We start from the raw sequence: 18,957 nt of genomic DNA on the forward strand, positions 1-18,957 counted from the left end.
CAAGGAACAGTCCAGTGCAGTGCTTTTCCTGATCTTTTTGTCCTTTTCCCAACCTTTTTGTCCTTTTCCCCTGCACAGATGAAAACTAGTGAGTACCTGTGGTTACCCAAAGGGTTTGTATTTGACTAATCAAATCTCTTGCAACCAGAGAAGTCAGAACCTTGAATTGTTTAATAAGGCTAAGAAATAATTATTGGTTAATGGCCTAATATAGCATAAAATAAACCCATTAACTGCTGGCTTATGTGTATGCTGAGGCAGAACACAGTTGTCAGAGGATTTACTCTGTTTCCTTCATTTACAGAAAGAGTAATTAGGACCAGCCCTAACCAGAATGATATACTGACCTCTGTCCCTGCCCAGCATTGTTTCTATGTGCTAGAAACACTTTGTAGCTGTCTCCTATCTAATATTCCAGGCAACATGCTTCAGACTACTTAGTACAAAGGCTGTTGTTGATAAAGGACACACAAATGACATCCCTATCATGTGGGATCATGAGCAGAAATATAATTTTGGAACTGGTGTGGAAAGGGTTTCACACATCCATGCAGGTAGACATGATGGCTGCATATCCTTTCTCCACTTTAATCAAACATACCTTGTAAGATCTTCAAGAAAATACAGGTGAAACAATCACCCTGGATTGTTTGATGAAAATATTACATTCTCATAACACATATAAACCCTCTATTAAATATGCTTACTTCTTGAGACAGTATTTCCATGACAAAGGTGGTCAGGATTGCATTTACTTAAAACTGTTCAAGACAAAGGAATAACACAAGCTGATCATGGGGTTTGTTCTAGGTCCAGCCTGGTCTGTTCAGCATTTTTGGGAGAGATCCTCATTCTTCCCAGGCACGAAGGGTAGACCAAGATCCAAATTGTTTGTCAGCACCCTGAAAGAAGGGCTGGATCTTGCTGGGCACTGCACTATCCCAAATGCTACTGGTTCAGTGAGCTAGGAATAGTCATCAAGATCTTACTGCATTGATCTTAAATTGGACCAAGCTGTCTGCTTCTAGGGGGAAGCTGAGTTAATCACTAACTCCCAGAGCCTATGGGAGGCTCAGAGAGCAGACAAGGTCACACAGCATTCAGCTGAGCCTGGCTTAGAGTTTACAAGCAGAAGAAATGACCCCTGGCTCACCAGTATTAAACACGACTATCCTGCTGAATACTTCTCTCTCACTAATAATGTCGATCTTACTTTTCATCCTCAATGTGGAATCAAGTTTATTTTTGGAAGCTTATTTTATAGTTCAATGTGTTTTTAGCATTATTATTTCTAGTTACAATGTAGAGATGATATTTTCTTTCATTCTGATTAATCTATTAAATAAATATGCAAATATATCAAGTGCTCTATACTAAAAATACATACACACAACAAACCACCCCTCAGATAATAAGACCAAGACTAATAAAAATGTGTACTATATTACACATATGAAATGGCCATCTAGTTTTGAAACTATAATGAAACTTAATTACACATGAATCACATGACATAATCTAAAAAAAATCAGCATATATAAAATAACGGCATTCCTCTGTAAAGAGAACTTGAGCATCTCCCTATTTAGAAATATAAAGAGAAGGCAACTAGTGCCGCCCGTGCATTTATAGCTACTGAACATTACATAAATTAGGAAGGAGTTTGTGGATTTTTCTATTAAAGATCTAAATAGGGAGATGGATAACATGACATAGCCTTTTTTTCTTTTTTTTAAAGAAACATTTAGGCTTCAAGACAATAAAATATCTCCTTCCGATTGAGACCTATAGTCAATTATGATTTAAAGAGAGGAATAAGTCTTACTCTTGATCTCCGTACTTAGTGAAACGCGTACGTAACAGTACACCAGTTAAAACACAGCCTTCGACAGATCATTTTGATTTATAATGACAAACAGAAAAGCTTGCTTAAAAATATTAAAGAAATTAAACAAAAATCAATGAACAGATTCAAGAGACTTCCCACTACACAGTTCAGTATTAAAATACATAAAAGGACTGAGAATTTTGACAGTAGACCACAAATACTGATAGCGTAAATCACCTTGACCATCAGCTTCAGCTCGTTTGAACACCTCTGGAGCACGAGCTGTGTGACTGTTCATAGATGAAACATGCTGACCTACATAAAGTCAGAAAACACCCTATGTATACTTTAAAATCACACCTCATCTTTGGACCTTTTGCCCAGGTGTGAGTTGCCCCTGAGGAGATCTGTCTGCAGATACGAGGGCATTGAGCAACTCAATGAAAACACACGGGAAACTGCCAGAGGGCCGTGATCGAGAACTATAACCAGTCTTGTGCTTTATGTTCCAGTAAAGATCAGTGCTAGCTAATGTTAGTATATAGCCAGCTGAATACTCATCCTCCAAATTGCTTTGGATGAAGAACATAAAATAACATGCTTCAGCAGAACAGTGCTGAAAGACAAATGCTACAGTCGGTGAACAGGAACACTTGAATAACCCTGCTACAGGACATTCTCCATGACTGACACAGACCACTGGTTGCAATTACCTTAGATTATTTTTACTTGCATTTTTTTGAGGCAGTCCAATCAAAGACATCATTCTCCCTCAATTCCAATAAGCTTTGTTAAAAATGGCACAGACCACTGGTAGTAAATAATTTTCTTTCTGACAATTTATATCAATATAATGCACAGCATCATAGCTTAATACAAATACTTTACATAACAGACACATAAGGACAAAACAAAAGCATATAACAATGCAGCTGCTGCTACTTTACTGTATTATACGGCTGGAAGAGTTTCCTTTAATTTTCTTTGATCTTTTCTGTAGAATTTGAACTTCTGGTACCAATAAGCAAGCAATGTTTCTTTTGGTATTTTTAAAAAGCAGAGGGAAAAACATGGATGAAATAGAATTCAGAGGAAGTGAGATCACAGAACGCAACTTTTAAAATATCAGCAAACTGGTGTAACATAATAGTTACAGGGGAAAGGTTTTACTAGGCTCAGCAACTCCTAAGTAAAATGGAGTGGAAGGAGATAGAGATCTATTCTTCAGGAATAAAATACTGTCATCTTCCCTAATATCTCAAATTGCTTGATTTATGCACGTGTGATAGAGCTGGGGTCATTCTGTTTTAGTCATTCTCAGACTCATTAAAAACATGCACAAACTGTGACCAATGAAGGAGGGAGGGGGAAGTGCAATGAACACCTCAAAAACTCAAGGATAACTGTACAGATTATTAGGACAATAACATATAGAAGTTTATTATGTATCAGCTCATGTTTTCATCTCTTTATTCCCCCTCCCAAGAAGACTTGCTATATGCCCATAGACATTTAAAAATAGAGATAAATAAATTTTGTCATTCTGGGTTTGCCTCATTGTAAACCAAGACATAAATCATTATAAAATGTTACTTTTTGTTTATACTGGCAGACTCTGAACGCATCTACTGCTCTTCCTGGCTGGAAGGCATTTCTGAAGGATTCTGATGTTTTAGGCATTCTATAGGAAGCCTTTTTGGTTTAAGTTTGATTTTTGCTCTTGACATTTGTTCCTCACTTACTCTTGTATCATGGCAAGTTTTGTACCTTAAATGCCTGTAAGATGGAATGGCAGGATACTTCTGTAGCTTCGCACAGCGAAGACCCTCCATTTGAGGAACAATGGCGTAAACTCGTAACCCTCATGGGACAGAGTGCATGTCCTCTGTGTAGGAACTGGGAACTGAAAACATTATGCAACTCTCAGGGGCTTATTTCAGATAGCAAATGTCAATTTTGTAACTCAGACATCATTTTAAAGTGATTAAAAATGAATAAAACGTATGTTTAATTATGTTCAAAAGACATCAGTAGCACAGTGCATCTGTGAATTCCTGTCCAAGTTCCATGTGATTTTGAGTTCCCCAGCTCTGATGTACTTGGCAACTTGGTACCATTACACTCCAGTCTTGATGTCAAGCTCGTGATGATTTTGTGTTTCATTAATGGTGAGTAATTCATCACATGCTCCTGTTCGGTCATTTGCCTGTTCTTTATGAACCAAGTGCACCATTTCTTGTGATTTGCTGGCATCTCCATTTAATCCACTTGTCTTTCTGTCCTCCACTGCCCCTTTGCCATTGTTAATCACTAGCTTTTTCTTCTGCCCACATCTAGAAAGAAATAAAAATAAAATAAGTACTATAAATGGAGACTAACAGAAATAAGAAAAAAAATTGAAAGTCAGTATTGGGGAAAAGGTTCTTGGAAATGAAACTTTATATGGAAAAAAATTGGCAGGAGCTCGCTTACTCGATTTGCATCTATCGTTACTACAGATAGGAAGAACATTCCTAACTGAAAGCTTTTCTGTTTCATAACTGAAAGACTTTCTAACATTTGGATATATCCACAATTATGAACTTTGTATATATCCCACTGTAAGGACAGGGTCATTCTAAATCAAGACTTGGCACCACACCTTTGAAAATGCTCAATTTCTTGTGATAGGAGAAAATTTCAATCAAGCTCTCACCTCTTTATACAAGATAACTTCTTCCCTTTTTCTATTAGCGTGTCAGGCCTAGAAGCCCACCAACAGCAAAGAAATACGGGGAACTACTCTTGCTACTATCAACAGCATTGCTCCTTATGATACTAAGTTAGAAAATAGCTACTGTGCTTTTAAAGTTACACTCACTGCAATGTTGCCCAATAAATGCTACATGTAGCTCTGAATGACACACACACATACTCTTTTAAAAAGTCACCAGTCCAAAACTGATGCATGCTGGTCAACATGGTCTAGGTCTTCTTCAGGGTCGTAAAAAAGCACTAGTTACACAGCTGTCAGATTTGCCCCAGACTGTTAGGTTGGTTTTCTAGCTACCTGGTGCTGAACATCCTACTTGTTCTCTAACATCCTTGTGTAAACTGAGTATACAAAGCACAGCTCTCTTAAGAGGGACAATATCTCTGTGAAGTTGTACTTTAAAGTGCTTTCTTCTTAAGCATATTTTGCCTTAAGGATTAATTTGGCAGTTCAGTTGCACTATTATCCTTTTGAAATATTGTTTTTTCATGCTTACTGACCAATAGATGAGGGTTATTTTATCCGAATGTTGTGGTTTAACCTCAGCTGGCAGCTAAGCACCACACAGCCTCTTGCTCACTCTCCCCACATGGGATGGGGAGAGAATCAGAAGAGTAAAAGTAAGAAAACTCATGGGTTCAGATAAAGATAGTTTAATAAGTAAGGCAAAAGTCACACACACAAACAAAGCAAAATAAGGAATTCATTCACCACTTCCCATCGGCAGGCAGGTGTTCAGCCATGTCCATCAAAGCAGGACTCCATCACACAGAACTGTTACTTGGGAAGACAAACACATAACTCCAAACCTCCTCCTCTCCCTTCTTCCCACAGCTTTATATGCTGAGCATGGCGTCATATGGTATGGAACATCCCTTTGGTCATTTGGAGTCAGCTGTCCCAGCTGTGTCCCCTCCCAAATTCTCTTTCACCCCCACCCTACTGGCTGGTGGAGTGAGGTGAGAAGCAGAAAAGGCCTTGATTCAGTGTAAGCAACTGTGCTTAGCAGTAACCAAAACATCCCTGTATTATCAACACTGTTTTCTGCACAAATGCGAAATATAACCCCATGCTAGCTACTATGAAGAAAATTAACTCTATCCCAGCCAAAACCAGCACACTCAAGTAGCTCAGTGCAGTGTGCTAATGTTACACACACCCTTGGGAATGATTCCTGCTCTGCAGCTGTGAAATGATGAAAGAGGCCAGCAAGGAGCTGTGGACCTCCACAGCTTCTTGAAAGACCAGCTCAGAGTGCCTTTCCTGATGTGATGGTCAGGCTGGGCAGGGTCTGTTGGACTCTGGAAGGAGATCCTAGCACTTTTTACGACAGGCACCAGACAGAGGCAGTCTTCTTTGCAGCAAGAATAACAACGATGTAACTAACTAAATAGGAGCACACTGAACCTTGACCATTTTGGGTTTTGGTTAAGATAACTTATGACAACACTAATTTAAAAATAAAGAAAAAAAAGAAATACTAGCAATACTATAGTCAAGCAATTTGCTATTTACTGAGAAGGCCCAATTGCTTGACCTTAAAAAGGTCCCTTCCAACCCAAAGATTCTATGATTCTATGAAATCTCTGCCATACTGACCTCCTAATTATAAAGGCTAAACCTATTAATTTCTGAATCAGGAAGTTAACTATCTTGAAACTAAGGCCTACACTTCATTAGGCTTTTTCAGACAACCCAAACAAGACTGAAACTGGAGATGCTGCAGTTAGCATTAATTTAAAAAATGGTGTAACTGACAGCATTACACAAATAAAAACACAGGTCATTCTCACTTTTTAAATAAATTAATGCTTGAAACAATCTCAAATTACTGCTCAGCTAACAATGAAATGCTCAGTCCTCCTTTCTCAGCTATCCAGTTTTCTCATAGTACTGCTGCAGTGTTAATTTAGGATTATTTGGCATTCACATGCAGTATGCTGACTGCATATCAACTACCTCTCTATGAATTTTCAGCGTATTAGCACATCAGAATAGATGAGGAAAGGATTCTTGACTTATTCATGTTATCATTTGGATCCTGCTAAAGTGAAAGAAATATTCCACTCATTTCAAGCATACCAGAGTACATCCTTGCTTCAAAAAGTTTTCCTCACAGTGATTAACACATATTACTGGGGTCAATCCATGCATTCGTACACATACATGCACCCACATGCACATTCTGTCTTTGTGACTTGCTCCCAGCTGCATGGAAGCTCAAAGTAAAAGATATGTTTTCCATTTACAGTATCTAGGGCATAATTTACAGCTCTGAGATTGTGTCATTTCTTGTCAAATGCAATCTATAATTAGCCATAGTGGTCCTGTTTGTCTGTTCCTATGGTGACTCTGGGTTAAGAGGGAGGAAACAATGGCAGCCTCTACTTTTAAAGGCACAACAGGGTAACATATATATCAATAAGCCATGCTGTGCAGGCTGTATAACTTCAGAATCACTTCACAGAAAGAAAGTTGTGGAGTTTTCTGCTCACCAGATGCTTGATAACTTTCTTATTTCCGCAGGTCTCTAATAAAGCTGTCAAATAAGCATTGATATTCCAGCTACAGGAATAGGACAAACATACCAGGTGGCATCTTACTACTGACTTCAGCAAAACTATATCAGTTTACTCTGTCTGGCAATCTGGCATTTAGTTTGCACTGCCTTGTCTCACAGAAGCCTTCTGCATTATGGGTGGGCACTGTCTGCGTTTCCTCCTCACTATGGTAGCATTTCTTTATTCTAGCACCCACACCATGCATTGGAGAACCTTGACACTATTTCACAGAAGTATTAACATATGCTTTGGAGAACCTTGACAGTATTTCACAGAAGTATTAACATATGCCTTCCTGCAACCAGCACACTAGGAATAAATTTGCTCACTGCTTCCTGAACAAAAATCTCTACATATTATATGGTTATTCTGATTAAAAAAGTTCAGATTCGACATTTAAGCAGAAGTAGTTACACTGTTAAAGGGGTCAACTTTATCATTCATGTAAGACAATTGAGAAGGAACCTCAAAACAGCCCCCAGAGAAAAGAAAGAGGTAAGAATATTATAACCTATCCTTTAGGTTAGAGTTTTTTCAAATTTCCTGGCTAACTGCACAGATCACTGCAACTTTCTATTCCTCAGCTTCTTCATCTGTAAAGTAGCATAAATAAAGCTACTGAGTACTCTGTTAGCAATGTTAGACTATGTCCCTGTGACTGCCAGGTGTGATACTGCTTTTTGTTTGGAAGGATCAAATTAATTCTGTGACAGCCCTTCATACTGTACATAGACAACACTGTTAATGGTGGAAGATTATACTCAGCTCATCCTGCGGTTGCTACTGTCTATGTCCATCTCACATAGTTTTCACTCTCAGTAGACAGGAGTTTCCTATTAATAAGTAATAGGTAGAGAATAATTAATTCTCTGTGATCTATATACAGTTAGGTTCCATCTACAAATAAAGTCCAAATGTTTTATACAGACTTCAAGTGGTTCCACGTGAATGTGAAGGCTGATGTGTGACCTGTACAGGACATGGTGGGCCTTCACATCCCAAGTCACAGAGCTTCGCAAAGGAGCTGCCTTCTTGTCTTAAGCTACTTTTCTTTTCATGAAGCTTTGAAGCCTCTCAATGAAGAAAATAGCACGACAGTGTGTTTTTAAAAAGTAAAAGAGCTACCTTACCTTCTCCGACTGTTAACAGCAATGCACACTGCAAGAATCAATGCAAGTGCCACAAGAGCAGCAACTATGGTCAGCCATTCTGTGGGGAGAGTTGAGGGAGGGGAGGAGAGCGTGTTAAATATCTCGTGTAGTTTTGCCATTTTGCAGAACTGCAAGAACACAAGCTTTTACATTCTTTAAACTGTCAGACTTTTTTCCTAGCTTGCATCAATGTTTGTTTTTTTGTTTTACAAAGTGCTTCTGTGCAAATTGAATAAATTTTCATCATTCAGCTATACACAGGCCAACTGAGATGAAATACCCCAACACTGTTAGCACCTATAAGCACTATACTTAGGTGAGCATAGGTGAGGAGTAGTATCACTGATTTATGCCAAGAGCAAAAGAAAAGGCTTAGCAATGATACACCTGCAATCCCAGATACAAAAGCAGGATGACTTTCCGGTAGAGTGAAATGTTCATTTATTCATTTAAAATTTTACTTTAAGGGCAAAAATACTAAAAATAATTTAACTAATACTAAATAATTCAATAATACTAGAAATACTTTGGGGCAAACTTTTAAAAAAAAGGAACTATAAAACCCTAAGAGATCATATTAGCTACATTTCACTCCAGTGGAACAGAGTCAATAAGAAGATGGCTGAGGAATTTGCTCTTAACATTTTTAGTAAAAGAGATTTCACAACCTTCCGAGTAGCCTATTCTTTAAGCTGTACTACGATTATAGACAGAGATCCTCTCTGAAAAGCTAACTGCTTTCTTTTGTTTGTTTGAAACAAGTCTCTCTTGTTTAACAGGCCTCCTGCATTTCATTTGAAACAAATTACTACTTCTAATTAGTTAATTAATTACTCCATGGTGAAAAACTGATAAGCATTCTTTTTGTAGCATACTCTTCTCATACAACCCTTCAGTTTTCTCTGAAAATTATGAGATCTTCAAAAGGTGCTTCAAAGGTTACCTTTCAAAAACAGTCTTTGTGCTCTTCTCCCTTTTTTTCCTATGTGATTAACATAATACCTTGAACTGAATAAAAAGCTTAAGCTCTGGACTTGCTAGGCCTAAGTAGAGTGGGATAAATACTTTCTCTGTTTTAAAAATTACTATATTGTTAATATGTCCCAGAATATATTTGCATTCTTTTGCAGTTGTATCATGGTGTTGGCTTCTTTCTATTCCATTTTAATCTTCAAGCCCCATTCTGCAACACTTGTCACAGCTATTATTTTCACCAAACATTCTCATGGATATGATACTTTGCATGTATCTCTACTCAATTTTGCCTGATCTCATATCAATTTATAAAGGTTATTTGGATCTTAATCCCATTCTCCAAATGCTTGATGTCTCTCACCTTGATATTACTGAGTTGAATTGTTATTGAATTATATGAGTTACAATATACTCCATTTTTCAGACTACTAGTGAAAATGCTGAATACTATCTGATTCAGAAAAAATCCTGGAATGACTGTACTTGACCTTAAATTGTTAAAACATGTGACTTCAAAAACCTACCTGGTACCTGGGCCAATCTTGGTTGTGAAACTATTTTTGTTGTTGTGGTCTCTCCAGGGAAAGTAGTGGACTCATAATCTCCCTTGTGTGGTCCTTGATTACCATATATACTGGAGGTAGATCCTAAAGAACAAAACTATCCATTAGGCCAAATATGCTTAGTGTATATTTAACAGTGAGGTACAAAGACTATGACTTTCACAATTAAAAAAACATATTCTAGCAAGTTCATGCTGAGGTCATTAACAAGTATTTATACTGGAAATAATGACATAGACTATAATCATCATACTTATGTGAACTATCGCTAGTTTTAGTATTTTGAATAAAAAAACTCATGGTTTTCCACTCTTGTGTCTCTCATGTTTCGGTTTTGAATACACTATACTTCCGTGAATGAAAATGCAATTATAATTGCCTAGAATTTTTCTGGAGAAAATGTAAATACATGTGAATGTTGGCAACTTTTTGAAGAGGTTTTTGTCATACAAGTCAAACATCTTGTCTGTTCCATGGGGAAAAGGGGGGTTGGGGGGAGAGAGAGAAAGCACTTTACTTTGTTATTTAAACATAAAATGATCAATATGGAGACATTTTGAAACTTTTATTTTTATTCCTACATAGGATAAAACTGAATTTCTAAAATTCTAATGCTTTCATAAAATAGAAGGATAGTTCTCTGAACGGTTTTAGATTTGATACCTATGTACAGAGTGTGACTTTAAAAAATCAAACTATTTTTCCTAATAGAAAAAATGCTTTCTAACTTAGAGGTGGACCCCCTTGTCCTTTTTAAGAAGTTGTGCAATTTGGTTCTAAGATGATATTTGATCTTAAATCAAAATGCATACTTCCAGTCTCAAGTATTTGCTACGCTGGCCATACCACTTGAACTTTTATCCAATTCCTGGTCCACGCTGTTGCCATATGGATATCCCAAGTCTAAAATTATCAGCAGACTATAGATACAGCAATTTAATTTGGGACTACCACTTCACTATCACTACAAATAAGATATTACAGATCTTTACCTCTCTGAATTTTTCCAGACTCTAGTAGAGCAAATTAAGCACTGTAATCATCTGTGAAGTTCTTTTTCTTTAACACGTTACAACTCGCTTCTAGGCAGCATTTCTGATCATATTGCCTAATAGCAGCTGGCAAATACAAAACTGAGAAGCATGTTTTTTCCCTCCGTTACACTTAGCCAGTAAGTAGTTCATGAATCTTCTAGATGTTTTCATTACTTTTATTAACAAGAAACTTACTGACTGGTGAGTTGTTTTGTGCTATCTCACCACAAAGGACAGAGCACTAATTCAGCAACTAAGGGTCCTCATCTAGCCTCCAAGAAGGCTGACCAAGAGGAAGATGAACATACTCACTTGCCTACCCCACACCTCAGCAGAGTTTTTTTTAAGGTGCTTTATATCATCCTTGAGAAATGTCTGAGCATTTCCACCACAAGCTCCTTAGAAAAGCATGTAGACATTTATTAAAAGTTGTGTGCTTAGAGGACATTAGCCTTTTCCCTCCCCTGAGCATTGAGAAGAAGCAGCAGGATTAAGTCAGATCCCCTGCTGTTATGGCTCTGGGAAGGTGCTTGCAAGTGGCAAGGAAGGATCTTTAAAAGCTCTCTACATTTAATTTTGATGATGTACTAGATTTTTTTCTGACAGTTATTTTTTGGGTTTCTTCAGTGGACTGATCTGTTATTCCATGGACACTTGGAATGTGACGACAGATCAGTCATTAGTGTGATGTCAGACCACAGCTTAAACATTGCTGTAGAGAAAAAGCAATTGAAAGTAGTATAGTACATCATTCATTTGTTCAGAGAAAGCCTTTATCTATAGTCTGCCAATATATTTGTTAATCTTTTCCATTCCATTACAGCAATATTGGGGCAACGTTACAAATGCATTCATAACCCTTCAATAAATAAACTTTTTATGATGATGGTAATGTCCTTGTAATTCCCTTGTATCATGTTTTTAAAAAGCACTAAGCTAAGATAACTGAAAAAAAAGGAAGAGTTTTGGGACTATGACCTTATGAGCCTTTACCAGGGCACTGAAAATGCAAAGATTCAATGCAGACATTCACCTTGAAAATTATCTTCAAACTAGTTCCTACAGGTTTTATGTGCTCAAATCAGAAAGGTAGCAAACATTTTTTCACAGTGTGTAATGTCTCCACATAAAATTAAGGAGGCAGCTTAGATGAATTAAGTGAATAGAGCAGCGATAGTCAAGAAATGAGTTTCTTGTAGTAGGAAACCATTATTAAAAATAGATTTTTTTGTTTCCAATAAAATTCTATCAAATACATATTTTGCACTTATATTGCTGTGTCTGTGTCAAAATACTGTAAGTCAGGCAATTTTGATAAGGTTGATTTTATTGGGTGTATATAAAATTCAGGGGGAAAAAAAGCAGGCAAAATTCTACTTAACAATGTAGGAATTAGCATTAATTAATTAATAACAGAATTATCTTTAAATTGCTTGCTATATAAAAATATCTTGTTTATGTGCAATAAATGTCCACAGAGCACTGGCCAAAATCTACCCTGGCATGGTTCCACTAACTTCCAAGAAAGTGCATGAAAATAGTATTTGGATTAGTGTGCATGAGAAGTAACGTTTGGAAAAAACCTTACTGTGAGGATAATTATTTGTATGGAAACTGCATTTGGGAATAAGGAAAAGTCCCCTCATTATTAGCATGTGTAGGGGAAAAAAAAGGTTATATGTAGTGTAATAAGTAAACACTGTTAGTGTTAACTGCACTAACGCTATCAGAAGAATAACCCTTAAAAAAAAAAAAAGTTGTTAACATATGAAATGTCAGTTACAGCCCAGTAACATAGCTATAATCAATCACTGGCAAGATACAAACAGCAAATACACATATTAAAAAAAACACTTCACAGAGAATTACCTTTCTTTTGAAACATATTCAACTAATGTAGATAGAATTGGGATTGGGGAAAAAGTCACAGACAGTTAAGTGTTACATACCTATCATTTGACAGAAAAAAATACTATCAACGTATGTATAAGTGTGAGGAGAAAGTTTACACTTGTTCATTTTAATAACAGTGTTACCATATACAGATAACAGAATATAAGAAAAGGTCATTTGCAAAACACTATTTTCAGCCTTTTAGCAAATGTCCTCTGCTTTGCACAGGAAGAGATTCCCTTTAACAACATTTTATAAGCAGGTTATAAACAATAATAAAAACCTAAAAGGAAATAATAATATGACAATAATTTACAATTACGTTTAGTACACACGTTTTTGGATGATCGCCATTATCCAAAATAATAACTGACTATGGATAATTGAAAATGCTCGTCATTTGTAGTTCTTACTAGTAGGAAGAGGAGTCTGCAATTGGGCAAGATGATCTTCAATGTCTGGAAAAACTGCAGGTATCCAATTGATATGGGAACCATCTGTGGTGTTTCCTTGTTCACTCTGACTTCCAGATGGAGTGCCAGGTGCCAGTGGCTCCTTGGTTGCTCTCTTTTGGTTAACATCATCCACAGACTCTGCGACTACCATGACGATGGCATGATCAGCTTTAAGGGTGAGCACTCACAAAACCACCACCCACATTATTTCCCTTTTTCCTGTATAACAGCAAGCCAGAAAGCCACATCCATCTTCTTCATTAAAAGCACAGAAGGAGAAAAGACATGAAGGCCTTCCCTTCTTCCACACTGCCACTGGCTTCTGAGAGACCCTTCAGCACCACATACATGCACACCATGTTGGAGGGAGATATTGGCTACATATACAGATCCCAGTGACAGATGGAGAAGGAAGACCTTCAGAAGAGACCACAGCAGCAGCAAACTAACCCTGTAATTCAGGAGTGAGAGGCTGCACTGCAGCCAGATCTGTGGCAGTCTTGCCTGGCAGTCCACTGGTGAGGAGGACTAAGGAACTGAAGGCAGAATTTATGTAACATAATTCTGTGATTGCCTGTTGTCACTACCAGGACAGCACTCCCCAGTGATGGTGCTGCTGCTGAGTCACAGGAGCAAGCCACCTGATTAACATACCAGAGCACCTCCACCACACCAATCATGGTGCCAAAGCATATCGAGTCTGATCCCACTGATAGGCAAGAAAGGAAAATGGGGTTGGGGATTCAGAATTGCCGAAGGGTGTGCCTTGCAGAATAGTCAGGAGGACACCCAGAAACATGCTCCAGCAAAGGACAGGAACCACCAAGTGTACCAGCAAGGAGTTCCTTATGCCTTGTGAAGGTAATCCTATCAACAGCACAGATCCCGCCACAGATTTTTGCACTGCAAGTCCACACTGAGAATGCAGACTCCCAGGATGAGAAAGATAGAGAAAGGAGTCAATTTCAGAAGACATAATGCCTTATTTTGCACAGGCATGAGAAATGAGTATGATCCATTATCCTTACTGGTACCCATCAAAGGAGAGTCATCATCAGCTTTGTTCGTACTAGCTGTGATCCTGTGGATGACCTCATCCCCAGGGGCGTCTGTGGGATGCATGATGAATTCAGTGCCCTGTCCTGGTTCATTATCTGAAGGCAGAAGTGGCTGAGTTGGGTCTTCATGGTGGGCACCATCAGGAGAGGCAACAGCTGTTACCAAGACGTGAGGTGTCCATGCTTCCTGGGTTATGTCTTCTGGTTTCAGAACATCAGTGGAGACTATGACTATTGTGATGCTGGCTAAGTTAATTTCAAAGATCTTTACAAAACCCCACCTAATGTATTTTTCCCTCTTTATTTTATTTAACAAGCTCTACCTTTTTCTTTTTTACCCTATGCAGAATACACAGTGAGAAAAAACAACCACCCACAAGCAAACAAGGTCTTCTGTCACATTATTTTGTTTGTCTGTTCCTTCACTAATACTCTATTGATCACTTTAATAGTTGCTTATTCATTTCCTAAATTTCAGTGTGGATTAAGGCGTGTAAAGACTTTCCAAAGAGTAGGTAATAGCCACTTAGACCTGACTATTTGAGATAGACAATACCATCATGTTAAAAAAAAGGTCTTTTAAAGTTTATTTAGGCATCTCTCTTTTTCCATGAGATGATGATAATAATGTGTGCTGGTATCCCAAGAGAAAAAATTAAAATTAATTCAAATGGAAAATTAAGGAATGAAATTGTTTACTGAACATCCTTTACACATCATTCTGGCAGTGCTAAGACTGTTGCTGATGCAAAAGAATAAGGATGTCACAAAAGCATGCTAAAGAAATAGGCATAGCTTAACTAAATACACTTTCAGAATTTCCAAGTTCTCCAAAACATTAACTGAATAATAAAAGTTAATATTAATTCAAATTTACACCACCAAAAACTTAAATTACTAACCAAAATGAGAAATCAAAAGATGCATTTTCAAACAACAGTAGCCTAAAGTATTAGTTTTGAAAATACCTAGTGATCACTATTTAGAAGGGAGAAAAAAAATATTATTTTCAGAATAAAATGGGTATAAGAATTCCTGTTGTTACACAGGAATAAGATTAGAATTACTTGATTGAAAACATTTGAATAAATTGCCAAATCGTAATTGAGGTTTCATGTTTGCAATTGATCTGTAAAACCACATAAAGCTTAACAGGCTGATGACCATGAACTGTGAAGCTTTATAGAATCTCTTCCATATTTAGAAAACAGGAGTAGGGAGTAGAGAAAAGAACTGCATTTTAGTCCACACAATCTTTGGTTTTCATAGCTCTTTGGCAAAGTGTTGCGGATTAAATAATCCTGATGAAAATGGATTTTGAAGAAGGGAAAGCGTAAATGCTAATTTTTCCTTAGCATTTTATTTTTAGGAAATGCAAGAAAAATGCAAAAAGTTCTGAAGCACTATGATGTCATAAAAATCGATTACTAAACAACAAAAATACTAGAATAAAAAAGCAATATTTTGATTTGGGATAATTTTAACTGGATAACATGCAGAGTTTAGGACTCAAAGTTAAAATATTGCAGAAGTGCACGAACAAACTGCAGTAAATTATTTCAAAGTTCACAGTATTAAGAGAGTCTGTGGCAATGGCAAGACCAGGAATGATCAGACATCAAAAACTGCTTTTGTCTATGATTCATTTACACCATCCACCACCCCCACAAAGCCATTGCTTCCTCAGTATCTCCTTCTACTAAAAACAAACCCAAGAAAAGCTGAGGGACATAAGAAATAAGGGACCCAGAGAAAAGATAGAAATTCTTGTTGGGATGTTCACATGCAACAAAATCATAAAAATGTTTGCACTGCTAGTTCACAAAAAGAATGTAGACTCCCAGGATAGAAGGATAAGGGATAGGACTCGATTTCAGAAGAAATAATGTCTCATTTCACACCCGGCATGAGAAATGAGTATGATTCATTATTCTTACTGGTACCTGTCAGAAGAGAGTCATCCCCGGCTTTGTTCATACAAGCTGTGGTCCTGTGGAGGACCTCATCCCCAGGGGCATCTGTGACTTCAGTGCCCTGTCCTGGTTCATTATCTGAAGGTAGAGGTGGCTGAGTTGAGTCTTCATAGTAGGCACCATCAGGAGAGGCAGCAGCTGTTACCACGATGATTTAACCAGCTGAATTAACCAGGTGAATTCCACCTGTGTACTGCTGTGCCCCTCCCGTTCCCACCATGTTCAAGTCTCCTGTTCTCTTTAAACCACTGCTACCCTTTTCTCACCACAAAAGGGGAAGAGAAAGGACACCTTCTGTCCTCCCGTACATCATCACTGCTTTCTCAATGTATTGATCAGACATGCTATTCTCATCCACTCTTTTACTTAATCCAAAAAATTCCCAAAGACAGTGGACACAGGGAAGGGACATAGAGACAGCAGTCAGGACAATTCCCTGACCTGTGTCTCATGCTGAGCACAGATCCTCAGCTTCAGGGACACTGTCAAGTACTGCTACAGTGTGTTTTACATTGCAGATATCAATACTGACAGTAAAGAACTCTTTCTACAGGCATTGATTCTCGTTTGTTGCTCGAGACTCTGTGAGTGTTGATAAGTTTTAGAAAATGGTTATAATTCATGGTCTGATCATGGTAGTCATAAGATTAGGTTTCCTCCCAGAATCAGCTTCAAATTTGGGCATTACTGAAGGATTTCACCTATTAGAATTACTTTGTGGTGTAGTGTTTACTGAACCCACCACTCACACTGTTCTTTTCTTCCTTACATGCAGACTTTCTGGTTTTTATTCTAATTGGGATCATAAAGAAGAAAAGGAAACAGACTTTTCTATGCATTTTCATTGTCATCAGCTTTTCAGCTTTGTAACCTAAGCTATCCTGCTGTTTCAGAATAGCTGGCTAATGCTGTATAATGGCAGGAGCAAAAAGAAGAGAAACATCAGAGAAACAGCAATCAAAAAAGAAATTCAACTAGCTGTCACAAAATCAAAAATAGTTTCTAAGCATTTTCTGTTTAAGAAAGGATTAAAGTTACCTTTCCTCTTATTTCAGGAATAAGTAATGTGTTTCTCATATCATGTTTTTAGAACATTATTTTGATGGTGTAAGTGTTATGTGTAACACAACACTGCATTATTATGTGTCATGCCAGTTTTATAAATTCCTTTCTCTCATCATTCTACAAACCAGAGGCGGAAATGTTTTGATAAAAACTATGAAAATAACATTCTTTCCCCAGATGGATATTCAAAAATCAAAAGCATTAACCTGTTGATGTACAAAAATGAATATGAATTCAGCTTTATGGTAAAGACAGTTTGGCAACACCAAATACTATAACTTATGTAATGAGCTGGATGCAATTCCACAGTCATTTTCATTAAGGAACAGAATACACTAAAAGTGGTGTTGATAAGTAAAAAATAAATGTTCTGTACGGAGCTAAAATTGAACATTTCCATCTCACCACCATCCAAGCAAAGCACAGAGAAGATTAATCACTCTATATCGTTGAGATACAGAGATCAGTAGTTACTCCTCTCTACAAGTTCATACAGTATCTTTCCAAGACAGGCCATTTGAGAGACAGAAGTGATGAAATATACATAACTGACATTTTTGCTAATACCTGTAGTGGAAGACTCTTTTTCATGATTAATCTTTCTGGAAGGAATAATTCTATCCATTACAGCAGATTGTGTGGCATAATCCTCTCTCTTGTCCCAGCCCGGATACACCAACACGTCTTGCGCTGAGTCATTCTGTTTGGCCCCATGGTTGGAGGCCATAGCTGTTATGACGATGGTGAAGCAATTATGAACTCAGTAAATAAAGATGCATTTCTCATATTACTCTCCTCTTCGGTTCTTGTCTCTATGACAGGCCTTGCTCACATGTCTACTACATTTAATAGCAAAGAGAAGTAAAGCAGATATGCTTCTCATTCTGGTTTATGTTTAGAAAAGTTGCCTACTCTCACCAATAAGACTGACTCCTTCCTCAAACTGAGCATAAGCTTTTCAGAATCAAGATGTCTCATTGTTTTTCAGAAGTATTTCCCTGAATCATGCTGTTGACTTTTTATTAGTTGAACATCAAACCAACATCCACTGATACAGAATTAAGAAGAGCAAAGGCAGAAATAACTGCAAGAATATGACCCATCTGTAAGATTTTAATCACAGAATTTGAGTGTATTGACTATTCCAATTTTTTCCCCTCAAGATTTCACTGTTTTATTAGTTGCAGCATCTCCAGGAAAATAGACAAGGAAGTCTGACAGAGGGGAAGGCTAGCACATGCTGCATATTTGTGAATGGCACACACAATAAATAAGACAGGATTCAACTGGATAATATTTGATATTGCAGTTATTTAGAAAAATATTATATTGTCCATATCAACCAATCTGTAGCTTTTATTAGACAGTCACAGCAAAAGAGTACCCAAATCTTCTAAGCAGCATAACCTTCCCTAAACCCTTCCAACTCAATGAAAAAAACCCAGGAAAATTGCCACAGCATGTTAAAATTTTAATTGCAAGTATGCCAAATTATATTGCTATAGTAGTATAGTATTGTACAGTACGGTATAGTATTTATATATATCAGCAATACATTGTACTGCATCACCAGATTTTCGAAGGATGTTGATGCAACACCTGGGGTTGACATCTTAGCAGAATGTGGGCTTAGGGACTGCTGAAGCAGT

The 18,957-nt window shown here is 37.4% G+C and overlaps 1 protein-coding gene across 1 annotated transcript in view; it reads right to left on the reverse strand.

Moving 5' to 3' along the window:
- Positions 1-3,944: 3,944 nt before the first annotated feature.
- The window catches only part of CD44 (CD44 molecule (IN blood group)), a gene marked incomplete at both ends in the record, with an annotated part of 57,232 nt that continues 42,219 nt past the window's right edge, over positions 3,945-18,957 (reverse strand). The window contains 3 exons of the mRNA XM_081999865.1: positions 3,945-4,161; positions 8,272-8,350; positions 9,792-9,914. Coding sequence (XP_081855991.1) covers positions 3,945-4,161; positions 8,272-8,350; positions 9,792-9,914 — 419 coding nt within the window. The remainder of the gene's footprint in view (positions 4,162-8,271; positions 8,351-9,791; positions 9,915-18,957) is intronic.

Source organism: Phaethon aethereus, assembly GCF_964289735.1.
Source record: "Phaethon aethereus genome assembly, chromosome: 5".
Lineage (NCBI taxonomy): Eukaryota > Metazoa > Chordata > Aves > Phaethontiformes > Phaethontidae > Phaethon > Phaethon aethereus.